Source organism: Odontesthes bonariensis, chromosome 5 (assembly GCF_027942865.1).
Source record: "Odontesthes bonariensis isolate fOdoBon6 chromosome 5, fOdoBon6.hap1, whole genome shotgun sequence".
Taxonomy (NCBI): domain Eukaryota; kingdom Metazoa; phylum Chordata; class Actinopteri; order Atheriniformes; family Atherinopsidae; genus Odontesthes; species Odontesthes bonariensis.
Window position 1 is genome coordinate 18722158 of NC_134510.1, and position 14717 is coordinate 18736874.

Here is a 14717-nt window from a genome sequence, read left to right on the forward strand (position 1 = left end):
GGCCAGCCGGAGTCTGCCAGGCGTCAGCGTGTATGCCATTCTAAATACGCATGTAGAAAGATCGGTCTGCCCGTGTAGGTTTTGTTTTACCAATAAACTAATGATGTATGGTAGCATGTGTTTCTGCAGTGTAAGCAAGATGATGCAAAGTACAAATAATCCCACCCACTCTGTCCTGGAGAATCATACGCATCTAAGCAGAGTTGCTCAGATGAGAGGAGGTGAGAAGGGTTCGCCTTATCTCTATAGAAACCGAACTATCAAACACTTCTGAGTAAAGCTTGGCAAAGCTGTACCACCAACGCACAATTACATTAAACAAGTGGCCGCTGGATGTCAACAGTGGATCAAGAAATTTCAGTCGCGGGTTCAGGAGTTACATTCGCAGAGCACAGAAATCTGTTTCACTTCAAGCGATCATTTATGTTAAGCAGACAACATGGGAACTGATAACCTGAAAGTGGTAACAGCCACAAGAAGCAGTTCTGATATATATGAAAAAAAGAAACTTAACGAAAAGGAGCTGACAGAGAGAAGCACAAACAAGCCCCGACGTCATCGAGCTTTCGGAAACACTGCAGATTCCCGCTGTGTGTGTTTATATACTTCCCTCTTTCTGCATTCACACACACACACACACACACACACACACACACACACACACACGAGAGAGAGTGAGTGAGTAAGTAAGTGAGCAAGAAAACAAGCAAGCAAGAGAGAAAGAAAAAAAGAGCGAAAGAAAGAAAGAAGGAAAGAAAGAAAGAAAGAAAGAAAGAAAGAGCGAAAGAAAGAAAGAAAGAAAAAGAAAGAAAGAAAGAAAGAAAGAAAGAAAGAAAGAAAGAATAAATTTGAAAAACAAGAATACCAAACCCAGAAAAAAGACACTTTTGTGGTTATGGAGGACATTGTTCCCGAGCTGTATACTTCCAAGCCTTCACCCTTTTCTATGCTGCATCTCACACAAACTGTCAATTTGCTGTCTCGGGGGAGGATCAGAGCCATTTTCTTCTCCCTTGCCTATTTTTTCTCTTGGTCTTCTTGAGGAAATATGCTGAGAAAAGAGCTGATTATTAGATGGCACTCCGAGATGCTTCTGTCTCCCCTCATCTCTCCACCTACTTCACTGTCTGTCCTCCATTCTTGCTTCATTTTGTGGCCTCTCTTCTGTCACTTAATTTCATTTTAGGATGAGGACTGGAGAAGCTACTTTTCTCCCTCTTTCCCTCACCAAGCGTCTGAGTGCCTTCTCTGCTATTGTATCCCACCAAAAGACTCATTTCCCCCCCACCCCCCTTACCCCCGTGCTGAAAGTGTTGTTTCTGTGAATGAGGGGCTGATAGACACACAGGGAGTGGAAGACAGACGGAGAGAACAGAGAAGGAGGATTTCAGCCATGTCAATAAAAGCAATTTCTCTCTCTGGCAGACCGGGGTCTTCTTCCCTGGAATGAAATGGCTAAAACATAAAGGTCTTTTAACGAAGCTGTCTAGGCGTGGCCTAGGTTGTAAATGTCATGTAACAGGTGACGTTACAAATGACAGTAAAAGGCGTACAGAGAAACAAGTTTTTATCCAGCGTTTCATATTTCTCAGGTCGTTTTACCTGCGTGTTTTTGTTTTTTCCATAAAGGCACGAGGTAAAACTAAAAACATGTGTGAAAACATAAATACACAGAAAGGATGTGCTTCTCTTCTCTGTGTGCAACAGAAGCAGCGGAACACAGTCTGCTGTGACAAACTTAAAAAATAATGTTAACTTGTTTCTATTTCCTCATTTAGAAGAAAACCAACTTTCCCACATAAAACACAAAAAATGAGCAACATCTGAAAACAACAAGCATTGACCAAAGGTTTGTGATTGAACAATTATATGCCGGGTTTGTTCTCTGGGTTTGTTTAATAAATGTGTCTTTTGTCCACACATATTTCCCTGCAAGCTGCAAAACTCAGCAAAAAAAATGGAGGAACTGCAGCGAGCCATCAGATAACTATTAATCTATCCACACAACTCATCCATCTAGTCTTGATTGCTTTACCTGTCCATATATTCACATATTCATCTGCTCATCCATCAGCGGAGCGCACCTCAGTTATCATGTCTCACATCGCCTTGCATCCATATCTCTCTGTCCATACATTCACAGTAATCCACACAGGCTCACATATCCCACTCCTCCATAAATCCATCCGTCTGGCCATATTGCTTCACTCCCACACACATCAGTATGGATGCTGGCTGGTGTGCAATCATCTCTCTCTTTTTTCTGACATGATATATATCTCACTTTGCTCCTTTTCTTGACAAATACACATTACAGACCTCAGTCGGTTTCTCTGCCTACCCAATCACCCACTTATCAACCACTCTTTCATTTTCTCACACTCTCTTTCATTGCTCCTCTGCAACTTGCAGGAAGCGACAATGCAAAGGCGTTCCGACTTTCCTTTCGCCCGGCTATCATGCATCTCATCACGCTGTCTCTTCTCCTGCTCCTTTACACGGGAGTTTTTCTGCAGCTTTCTGTAAAAAGCCTGTAATTACAGATCTTGCTGCAAGACTCGCTGCTTCCCACAATCACCCATTCATCTCAAACAGTCGTGTTCAACTCTGTGTGTAGTGGACTCACGCTGAGTCTCGGAGGAAAAGGCTGGTTTCCTGATATGTAGGCCAGGCCTTAACATGTGTGTAAGCTCAGAAATGCATATCCTAGGACCAGTGTATACTGCATGGAGTGTATACTGTTATGCACAGAGCTTTTCCACATGACTGCTTCAACACTTCTTGCACTGAATTAGGACACAAATTCAATCAAGAAAGAAATCATGTAACCACCTCATTGCTGCTGCAACGTGAACTGACTTGTTACTCAACTGCATTTTGAACTTACTTACTTCTTATTTCACATTCATTAAAAATAAAAAGGCAACTTTTATTTTTCAAAACAACACCAATTAAAAACAGACACTGTAGTTTCACAGCTTACAAGGACATCACATGTACCATACTATATCCCAGCTGTGTGTGTAGCGTGCAGATACCGCAGTGTTTCCACGCCATTAGGTCAGTTATTGCATTGTGAACAAGTGCCACTCAGTGCCATTAAGAGCCGCCATAGCAGGTCATAAGGACCATGGAATAGAGCTCATCAGAAGCATCATTGGAGATCACCTAATATAAGTAAGTGTTAATTGCACATATGCTGTTGAAAGCACTGAGAAGCACTAATGAATTTTTGCAAGCTCAGATGTGCCAATAAATTCAAATATAAACTAATCTAGCAGTGAATCTCTATGTCTGGACGTGTTGGTGTCTTAAATTGGTTTCTTATTCCATCTTTCTGCCTCCATTGGTGCATCAGCATCAATGAGCTTAGATATCAAACCATGACTTAGTTACACTATCTTTTTACGTGCGAGACTCCCACTTGGCTCAACCCAAATTTTGAGATGTTACCCATAAACACAAAAAACACAAAAACATTTAATGGATCCTTCTTTTCTCCCCTTCTGTCAACATCTATCTCACAGCAAATGTGCTCTTTTCTGGTTGAATGTGTCGATAAGATCCTTAAGATTCCAGGAAATACACGGACTCGAGTATAGACTAAGGAGCAGACAACATATATAAGATGTGCGTTTAACACAAAGTGCGAATGTCAGCGTGATGAGTGCGAAAAAAAATCTGCAGGGTGAATAAGAGTCATATCAGCTTCCCCCGAAATTAGACCTGGAATATTTTTTGAGAATGTGCGTAAAAGAAGTGTGAGTGTGGGGGGGAAGTTAGCGTTGGGGACAAATGTAAGCATGTGCGTTGGGTGGGCTGCAGAATTTATGAGGCAACTAGCTTTATAAGGTCTAGTCCCGCTGCTGAACTATCAGAAGGATAGCAGAATTGCAGAATGACTTGGTTTGGTGGGAGACCCTCTTTTTTTTTTTTTTCTTTCTTTCTTTTTACTCTCATTCCCTGCTATCCATTTCTTTCTCTGCTTGCTTTCCTCTTCACCCGCCCCCCCCCCCTCCTCTCATGTCTCTGTCTGTTCCTTTCTTCCCCTCCCTCTCTGTCTGGCAGTAAAGGCTGATGGAGTGTGAAATTAGAAAGTGTATCATATTCTGCTCAGTGGCTCCATGTCCTGAGCTATAAGCTACAGCTAGTCAGAGTGAAAAATAACATGCAGTGAAACAGATACATTAACATGGGTTTGTGTGGGACTGCGCGAGTGTTTGTGCGTGTGTGTGGTGAGAAAGCAGATAGAGAACAGTTTAGCCAGCAAGAGCTTATCTGAAATTACTTATCTCACGGATGATAGACTGCTGCTCTGACACAAACTACAGAGGCAAGCAAGGCTTTAAAATACGGACACATATATTCACACCGTATTCGTTTGCTGGGAGCACAACATTTGAATAGCCTTTTGTAAACACAGGTTTCATAGTTTTGATAAGGAAGGAGCACACACAAGAGTGCTGCAAGGATGCAGAATGTGGGTCCTCTCATTACCTGAAGACAACAACAGCACTTTGAGCATCCGCTCAAATGCATGATCGTCGGCAGGATCCATCGACAATATTCAAAAAATTCCTTGACTCTTAAATGACACACACGTCTCAACATATGACAAAGTATGACCAGTATCTGACCACCACTGCTTGAAATTATGTTGCTTAAGCATGGACTTCCTCCTGTGAGTCTCTCAGGTCTTTTTAATTGGCCTTTTCTCCGTTGAGCGTCAAAGCAAAGCATCGTGGAAATCCTTTCACTTGTGACGGGATGTGAAATGTGATCCACATAGCAAATGGTGATTCAAATTTTGTCTCAGAGTGTATTCCTTTGTTTATAATAATTGATTACCGATACAAACGTTTTCGGGTTATGCGTTTGCTTTTATGTCACGTGGGTATACGTTTCCATAGCGATTACTCGGGAGGACCATGCATGTTGGAAAGCATTTACTTCCGAGCGTATGCTCACCTGTATCAGGCCAGAGACTTCTCCTTTCTTAAGAGGCGCAGCAATGGAGGGAGTGAATGGTTTACTGTTTTCCACTGGTTGGCCTTTCATGAAGTGTTTCCCCGCTTCGTAGACGTCCACCTCGATCATCTTGCCTTTGAATTCAACCCTCTTAGGTACCAGCACCTGCAAATGAGAAGAAATTAGTGCAACCTTTCAGAAAATCCAACACAGAAATTACAAAAAAAAAAGATCACATTTTCTAATCTAAACATTATTATTGAAGGGTATAATTAAACTGTCATTTAGTACTAACTGTCGCAGCACTTTGCTGTGATTTACCCACAAAGGCGGCGCTGTACTAACATCAGTTTCACCAAATGATCTACAGTCCTGCATGTGCCTTCCTATCTGTCAATTATACTGTCAATTAACTGCTGCCAAAAACATTATTATCAAATCAAACTTTGGCTGGCGAAAAAATAAAAAGGGAAAAAAAATAAAATAATCATTTTTAAAATTTTTGGAAACTTCCATTAATGCAAGTCCTCAAGGTCAGAAAGTATGGCTACTGCTGTGAGATAAACCAGAGGGATTTGTGGTTGTCTTACTTTTTCACCATGGCAACTATAAGCCTTGCCTGATCACAGCAGGAGGGAAGAGAAAACAAAGAATTATAATTATGTCTTCATGTGAATTAGAATTTGTTCTTAATGACTTATCCCTGTAAATAAAGATTGCATGAAAATCCCTCTCCTTTCAAAACACATTTCAAATTAACTACAAAGTTGACAGGCTCACAGTGATGTATGCAGTGCGATTAGAACTCTGATTTGCTCCTTTTCTTTGACTTGTGTTTTCAGAGCCAGTCTCTCTGCTGGTGAAGACTAATTGGACGGTTTGTCTTGTGTGGCTATTAGCGGGATTTAAAGCGCCAGTTGAAAGAGCCTGTGTAAGTTATAATCACAACTTCAGTGTGAGTTGTCTTTGTACACATCCATGATATACACCCTTTCTCCAAAGGAAAAGGAAAAAAAAAATCCCTTTTTGTTTCAGCAATCTGTTAACATTAGAAGACATTGTTCATGGCAAACTGGCACTACATGGATCATTCCCTTTTTATTTAATAGTTACGTAATACATGCTTATCAATATATCCTCTTTTTGCCTGCTGATTACTGTGGTCAGACCAGAGGCCAAAATCAGCAGCCTTGGACATTCTGGGATTTCAGAGTCTAATATCAGCAGGGTGGTTACATGCTGACTCAGATCATCTGCTGGTCTGTCTAACCATTACATCCTCTGCAGGGCCAAGACACTGACTGGGCAGACAATAGCATATGAACTGGTGGAGAGATCGTCACTGCTGTGATGGCAGGACTGTGCCTGCCCTCAGTGATAATCTGTCAGTCTTTATCCAGCTGGCGGAATATGATAGGAGAGGGAGCACAGGCCAAATAGACACACAGCTAGCACTACACCTGCTCAATCAACACACCTGCCGCTGAACACTCTGACACTTCTGAATGTGTGTGTGTGTGTGTGTGGGTGTGTGTGCGTGTAAGGAGCCAGCAACCAGACAGCGAGCGGAGAGGTGAAACAGCAGGGCTGTAGGGGAGGCAGCTGTGAGTATGTGTGTGCATGTGTGTGTGGGTGGCTGAGGGTCATTTGAGGCCTATAACATTGTGATTAAATGATGAAAGAGCATGTCCACTTTCATTGGAAAATCCCCTCTTCTACTTTTTCATCCAACCACTAATACACACACACACACACACACACACACACACACACACACACACACACACACACACACACACACACACACACACACACACACACACACACACACACAGAGGTGGGTTGGATAGCTATTATAACTGCCAGCACAGAAAAGTGAAACCAGACCATTTGTTCATAGTCACATCTCTCTCTACTTTCATGTCCACTTCCCTCCCACAGAAGCTTACCTCTCCACCTCCCTCTGTCCCTTTCCTTGCTCCAAAAACTCATTTAACTTCTTTCCCCTTTAGCGCTCTCTGGTCTCTGTACTTTTATCCATTTTATTACATTTTACACCGACGACTTTATCCATAAATATCCTCAACATTTCCTTCTGTACAAATAGAGATAAAAGTGACACAGAGTGAAATACAACTTGCACAGCTGTGAGTGTCAAAACTTTTATGTGTATGAACTATCCGTCCCAGTGGGTGTCGGCACGTCCCTAATCTCTAAGGGGGTGCATTCAGTAACATACTGGTGCATAGTTTTTCACAAGCTTGCCTTTTTAAATAAAAGGTGTAATTTAAGAGTACAAGAGGAGGTTGCAGGGGAAGACATCAAACACATCTCCTTTTAAGTACAGTCAACAGACACACACACCTGGATATGCACAAATGCAGAGCTGTCTGGTGGAGTGAGCACTCGAGCAGCACATGGATGAAACGCGCAACACTTGTAACTTAAGGTTATAGCCTGCAGAAGGAGGTGCGCAGGAGGCGGAGGTGAGTGGAAGGGAGGAGAAATTATTACCATCCCCTGCCCTGTCTGCTAATAAAAAGCAGAACTTCAAACATGTTTCTGATGATGGTTAAAGTGGGAGGAAATTGATTTATTTGAAGATGTTTTAAAGTGAATTTTTCACAGGTTGACTGTCAGTCTTTGAAGCCACACACGTGTGTCTGTGTGTGTGTGTGGAATGTTCATGTCTTTAGGGCTGACCTTAATGTTAAAAATGTAAAAAAAAAAGAAAAAAAGAAAAAAAAAAACTATTGCTGTTATCAGCTGCCAAATGCTCTCATGACCACCGTAGGGCGTGTGTGTTTATTTCAGAGTGCGTTTGATATTATAGCTAACCTACTTTAGTCAATAGAACCTGAAACCTCTGACACCTGCTGTGACTACTCCGGTGACAGTAAATTTACTAAGTAGGAACATGAGAAAACGAGTTGGGTGAGCTCCCCAAACGTTCCCAAAAAGCAAACATCTAATGTCCCTCAGTGCACTGTTACTATCTCTTAAGTCAGGGATGCCCAAGGTCTGTCCTCGAGGGCCGCTGTCCTGCAGGTTTTAGATGTCTCCCTGCCTCAACACACCTTGTTCAGATGAAACGGATCTCTTCAAAGATTGTTAAGTTCTCCACAAGCCTGCTCATGATGCATTGATCTGAATCAGGTGTGTTGAAGCAGGGAAACATCTAAAACCTGCAGGACAGCGGCCCTCGAGGACCGGATGTGGACATCCCTGTCTTTAGTTAAACGTGCTTTGTAATTATAACACCATAGTTAGGGGGTGTTTCAAATATAAAGGGTAATGTTTTATCACTCATCTCAGCTTAAAGTTGATGCGTTATACTGTTGTACTTTACTGCATTAATGCTTTCATCTAAAAAGCTGAATAAAAATGGAGGAAAACACACAAACTATGGTAGATTTGTCTTATTAATGCTTCACTAGGAGGAAAACTTAGTCATATTCAAATGGTCTATGTGGTGGATGCTCTTACCACCACCACATCGTGTGCTGCAAATTGAGATCAGCTGGAGGAGGAGGCCTGGAATATGCCACTATTTCTAAAAGACTGGGGAGGGGAACTTTATTTGTTAACTTTGGCCTTAGTTTCTTAATTTTGTCACTTTAACATTCACTTATTATTTGTGCTAAGTTAAAGTTAGTTTTGCTTTATTTGTTTTATATTTTGCTGTAGGTAATTTTGTAACTTTTCCCCTTTATTATGCTCCCTCATGTGGCAGATTTGGGTTACTCCGTCCCTATTTAAGCAGCCTTTTGTTCTTTGTTTGCAGGTCAGTTTTTGGTTGTGTTAATGTTAAATTAGTTGACCTCATTTTAGTTGGGCCCAAATATGTTTTTGTATGATTTAATTGTCATTCATATTTTGACTTGTTTGGATTTATTAATTTTTTGGAACAATTAAACTGAAATTGTTCCTCATTTTTGAATACCTTTGTCCTTATTAAGCATGGTCCCTCACAGTTGGTGTCAGAAGTGGGATGCCTGAAGGACATTGGTATTTGTTTTTTTTTCCTCAGTAACTGCCTCTGAGTTTTTTTTTCTTTTTTAAGAGGGAAAGTTGCCAAAAAATGCCTGGAAGGGGAAGAGGACGAGCAAGAGGAGGAGCCAGTTCTGAGCCAGATGAAGGAGATGTTGTTGATGAAAGTGGAGCTGTTGGTGGAGTGTTTGACATGGAAGAGGAAGGTGAGAGTGAAACAACACTAGCAGACTTGGCTAAGCTTCTCAGAGCCCATATGGGGCAACAGAAGGCCAAGGAGGACTATTGGACCAGAGAAGCTGCTAAGCAGGAGAAGAAATTTGAGGAACTTCAAAAACAGTTCAGCTTGTGGAAAAGGGAGACTCAACCCCAAACCACTTCCCCTGCTCCTCACACCACTTCACCAGTGCGGCCTACACAACCACCAGATCTTGGAGTAGCAGCTTCACCTCAACACAGTCAATTAGGTGAACTTAATGAACATTCACATGTTTCTTATGCACCTAAATTACAAAAACTTAGTGAAGAAGATGATATTGAACATTTTCTCATCACTTTTGAAAGAATGGCTTCTGCCTGCAGGTGGCCAAGAACAGACTGGGCTTTTCACTTAATTCCTCTGCTAACAGGCAAAGCTAGAAGCGCTTTTGTGCACATGGATGTTGATTTGTCTATGAATTATGATCAAGTTAAACTGGCTATTTTGCAGAAGTATGATGTTAACAGTGAAACCTACAGGCAAAGATTCCGCTCACTTCAGGTGGAGCCTGAAGAAACTCCAAAAGAGCTCTACCTAAGGCTGAAGGAGCTGTATATCAAATGGGTGCAACCTAATGGTAAAGCTGTTGAACAAATAAATTAAATAATAATTCTTGAACAGTATTTGAGAATGTTGTCACCAGAACTGCAGGTGTGGATAAGAGAACATAATCCAAAGACTGCAAAGGAGGCTGCTGAACTGGCTGACGTGTTTGTGGCTGCTAGAAGGAAGAACTCATGGGCTTTCCAAAGTTGGAAAACAGATGGTCGTAATCAACCTCCCGTCCAACAGGTTTCAGGTGTGGGTAAGCTCCCCTTTAAAGAGAGATTTGGCTCAAAATTTCAAGGGAAAAAGCCAATTTGTTATTTATGTGGACAGGAGGGTCACATCAAACCAATGTGCCCTCACAATGCTGTTAAGTTGTCCCAGATGTGCGTTGTGCCCAGGGAAGAGACTCGAAAGGCTGGAGCAATGCAACCATTAATGGAGACTTCTGTGGAGCTCAACGGGCAGGCACTGAAGGCCCTGATTGATACAGGGAGTACACAGACTTTGGTCCAGCGCCAGTATGTTTTACCCCAGTTTGTTTGCACCAGTGAGACCGTTACAATTTGCTGTGTCCATGGTGACCAGAGAAAGTATCCGACTGCAGATGTTTATGTCACTGTGAAGGGGCAAACTTACCTGCTTAATGTTGGGGTAGTAGATAATTTACCCTTTCCAGTGATTTTTGGCAATGACTTGCCCGTGCTGATGGACCTGCTACAGTCTCCTCAGTGTAATGTTGCTCTCACCCGGGCCCAAGCAAAGCAATCTGAAGAAATTGTTTCTGACCTTACTACTTTGCCATTTTACAATGTGGAGTTTTCTACAGGAAAAACTAAAGACAGGAAGTCCAAAAGACTGCGGAGAAGAGAGAAGTTTCAAGGGACGGTGGTAGTTCCTCCTGACACACCACAACCTGAGGTACTCCCGGATTTCAAAATCCCTGGTAATATATTAGAGCTGCAGCACCAGGATATAAATCTTGTGAAGTGCTTTAAGGAAGCCAAAGTCAATAAAAATGATTTTTGCATTCATAATGACATTCTTTGCCGACAAAATGGGCCAAATAAACAGCTGGTGGTCCCCAAAGCAGTGAGAGAAACTGTTTTGAAGTTGGGCCATTCGATTCCTTGGGCTGGCCACCTGGGGAAGCATAAGACCTTAGCCCGCATAAAGCGCTGTTTTTTTTGGCCTGGCATGCGCAAGGATGTTGCACAGTTTTGCAGGAGCTGTCCAGACTGTCAAATTACATCAGCCAGACTCTCCAACAAAGCTCCTCTCCAACCTCTTCCAATCCTGAGCATACCATTTCAACGCTTGGGTATGGACATAGTGGGCCCAGTAGAAAGAAGTAAAAACGGTAACCGGTTTATGCTGGTGATTGTGGACTATGCAACTAAATACCCAGAAGTTTTTCCTCTGAAAGCTGTCAAAGCAAAGAATGTTGCATTCTGTTTGGTGCAATTTTTTTCTAGAGTTGGATTTCCTGAGGAAATACTAACTGACCAGGGCACCAATTTCATGTCAAAACTGCTTAAAGATGTGTATCAGTTGCTGGGGATTAAAGGACTGAGAACAACACCTTATCATCCACAAACAGATGGCCTCACTGAAAGGTTTAATCAAACACTTAAACAAATGCTACGGAAATTTGTGAGTGAAACGGGCTCCGATTGGGACAAATGGCTACCATATATTCTGTTTGCATACAGAGAAGTTCCACAGGTCTCCACTGGGTTTTCTCCATTCGAGTTATTGTATGGTCATGAAGTGAGGGGACCTCTTACAGTTCTGAAGGAACTGTGGGAGGGGAGACAAACTGCTAAAGAACCTGTAAATATTGTGTCTTATGTGCTCCAGATGAGGGAGAAGCTGGAGAAGATGACAATTCTGGCTCAGGAGCACATGAAGATGTCTCAACGTAAGCAGAAGACCTGGTATGACTCTGCAGCCCGGGAGAGAGGGTTCAAGCCGGGCCAAAAAGTACTTGTGATGCTGCCTTCAGAGGAAAGCAAGCTGCTGGCCAAGTGGCAAGGACCATATGAGGTACTAGGGAAATTGGGGCCAACGACATATAAAATCTCTGTTCCAGGTAAAAGCCGCTCTTCTCGGACTCTCCATGTGAACCTGCTTAAGGAGTGGGTGTCCCGGGACAAAGATAAAACCACCTTCTATATTCGGTGTACAGAGGACGAGGAACCAGAGGAGCAATATTTCCCTATTCCTTCAGCCTCCAAGCTTAATCTGGATCATCTGTCAGAAAGACAACAGTCAGAGGTGAGGGCAGTCTGTCCACTTAATGTGTTCCAGGAGAATCCAGGTTACACTGATATGATGATGCATGACATTACCCTGAAAGAAGATGCTGCTCCAAAACGAATGAGCTATCGCATACCTGAAAGACTTCTGGAACCACTTAAAAAGGAAATTGAAGTGATGCTTTCTCTTGGGATTATTGAGGCATCACAGAGCGAGTGGTGCAATCCGATTGTTCTTGTCCCTAAAAAAGATGGAACAATAAGGTTCTGCATTGACTTTCGCTACCTCAATTCAATCTCAAAATTTGATTCCTATCCAACTCCACGCATTGATGATCTTATTGAGAAGCTAGGCAAAGCAAAATATCTCACCACCATTGACCTTTCCAAAGGCTATTGGCAGGTGCCACTTTTCCCCAGGGCCAAGGAGCTGACGGCTTTCAGAACACCATGGGGCCTGTACCATTTCAGAGTGATGCCTTTTGGACTTCACGGGGCTCCTGCCACCTTCCAGCGCCTAATGGATAAGGTACTCAATGGCCTTTCACATTTTGCCTCTGCATATCTGGATGACATCATTGTTTACAGCAATTGTTGGGATGAACACCTGCAACATCTAAAAGTGATATTTGAGTGTCTCCAGAGAGCAGGATTGACAGTGAATCCATCCAAGTGTGCCATAGCAAAGAGGGAAACGGAGTACCTGGGTTTTGTCATTGGTGGAGGATTGGTGAAGCCACAAATCAAAAAAATTGAGGCCATCCAATCTTGCCCTCTTCCCCAGACAAGAAAACAACTTAAATCCTTCCTAGGTATGTCTGGTTGGTACCATAAATTTATCCCTAATTACTCTGCCAGAGCTTCTCTGCTTACAGACATGACCAGTATGCGAGGCCCCAGTGTACTACTGTGGACTGAAGCAGCTAAGGAAGCATTCAGAGATATTCAGCTGGCCTTAAGTAAAGATCCTGTACTTCATTGCCCTGACTTCCAGCAGGAGTTTGTTTTGCAAACTGATGCGTCAGATAAAGGTCTTGGCGCTGTGCTGCTCCAGGGTTCTTCAAGTGATCGTCATCCAATCGCCTTCATCAGCCGTAAACTTTTTCCCAGGGAGACCCGTTATTCCATCATAGAGAAGGAGTGCCTGGCAATAAAGTGGGCTTTGGATTCCCTTCGCTATTACCTCTTGGGAAGGAAGTTTGTATTGGAGACTGATCATAAGGCTTTAACATGGCTGGAGAGGATGAAAGATACCAATAGTCGGATAACCCGTTGGTATCTGGCCATGCAACCCTACAAGTTTGAGGTGCATCACATTCCCGGCAGGCGGAATGCTACCGCTGACTACTTGTCCCGCTGGACCAAGTGAGCCTTCAGAGGAGGGGGAGTGTGTGGTGGATGCTCTTACCACCACCACATCGTGTGCTGCAAATTGAGATCAGCTGGAGGAGGAGGCCTGGAATATGCCACTATTTCTAAAAGACTGGGGAGGGGAACTTTATTTGTTAACTTTGGCCTTAGTTTCTTAATTTTGTCACTTTAACATTCACTTATTATTTGTGCTAAGTTAAAGTTAGTTTTGCTTTATTTGTTTTATATTTTGCTGTAGGTAATTTTGTAACTTTTCCCCTTTATTATGCTCCCTCATGTGGCAGATTTGGGTTACTCCGTCCCTATTTAAGCAGCCTTTTGTTCTTTGTTTGCAGGTCAGTTTTTGGTTGTGTTAATGTTAAATTAGTTGACCTCATTTTAGTTGGGCCCAAATATGTTTTTGTATGATTTAATTGTCATTCATATTTTGACTTGTTTGGATTTATTAATTTTTTGGAACAATTAAACTGAAATTGTTCCTCATTTTTGAATACCTTTGTCCTTATTAAGCATGGTCCCTCACAGTCTATTAAGACCTATTATCACTGTATAAACCTTAATATTTCCTCTCAGATGAAAGTTTTTTATCCAAGTTAAATAATAGACCTTAAAATATTCCCATTAATTTATAGACGATCGAACGGCTTTTTAAATGCTTCCTCTTAGAGGAAAGCTTATCCATGTTTTTGATCTTATTAATACTTCACTAGGAGGAAAACTTAGTCATATTTAAATGGTCTATCAAGACCTATTATCACTGTATAAACCTTAATATTCCCTCTCAGATGAAAGATTTGTTATCATTCGTTATATCAACCGTTCTGTTATTAGCTATATTTTTAAATGCCTCCTCTTAGAGGAAAGTTTATCCATGTTTGTTAGCTTTTGTTAGTTTACTCAAATTACCTGTTATAGTTATACCAATCTCACTGTTAGCTAAAATTAGCTGATTGCTGTATTTCTGTACCTGATTGTTGTTTCTGTGTTGTAAAGCACTTTGGATCGCCTTGTTGCTGAAAAGTGCTATATAAATAAATTTCACTTCACTTCACTTGGTGATTGGGATGAATGATAATGCAACGACTACTTTACCTGCTCGTAGAACTTGTTGTGAGCCACATAGTACTGGGCATCAAAGGATTCTTCCGTCACCAGCACACGCTGCCTCTCTCCTACCTATGCAGAGGGACAGAGAGACACATTCAATTTTGCAGCCTGAGGTTAAGTCATCTCATCAAAGCAGTCCCACCAATGGGTTTTTATCTCTGATGGTTCGCTCACATTCTGATACCTCCTCTTTTTTTCTTTTTATGAGGAAGTGTTTT

General features: G+C 42.1%; 1 protein-coding gene across 1 annotated transcript in view; it reads right to left on the minus strand.

Annotated features, from left to right (window-relative positions):
• cdkal1 (CDK5 regulatory subunit associated protein 1-like 1) overlaps window positions 1-14717 on the minus strand; it is a 224029-nt gene that overhangs the window by 11216 nt on the left and 198096 nt on the right. Inside the window, exons 13-14 of the mRNA XM_075465108.1 lie at window positions 14485-14568; window positions 4969-5133 (exon numbers count right to left, since the gene is read on the minus strand). Coding sequence (XP_075321223.1) covers window positions 4969-5133; window positions 14485-14568 — 249 coding nt within the window. The remainder of the gene's footprint in view (window positions 1-4968; window positions 5134-14484; window positions 14569-14717) is intronic.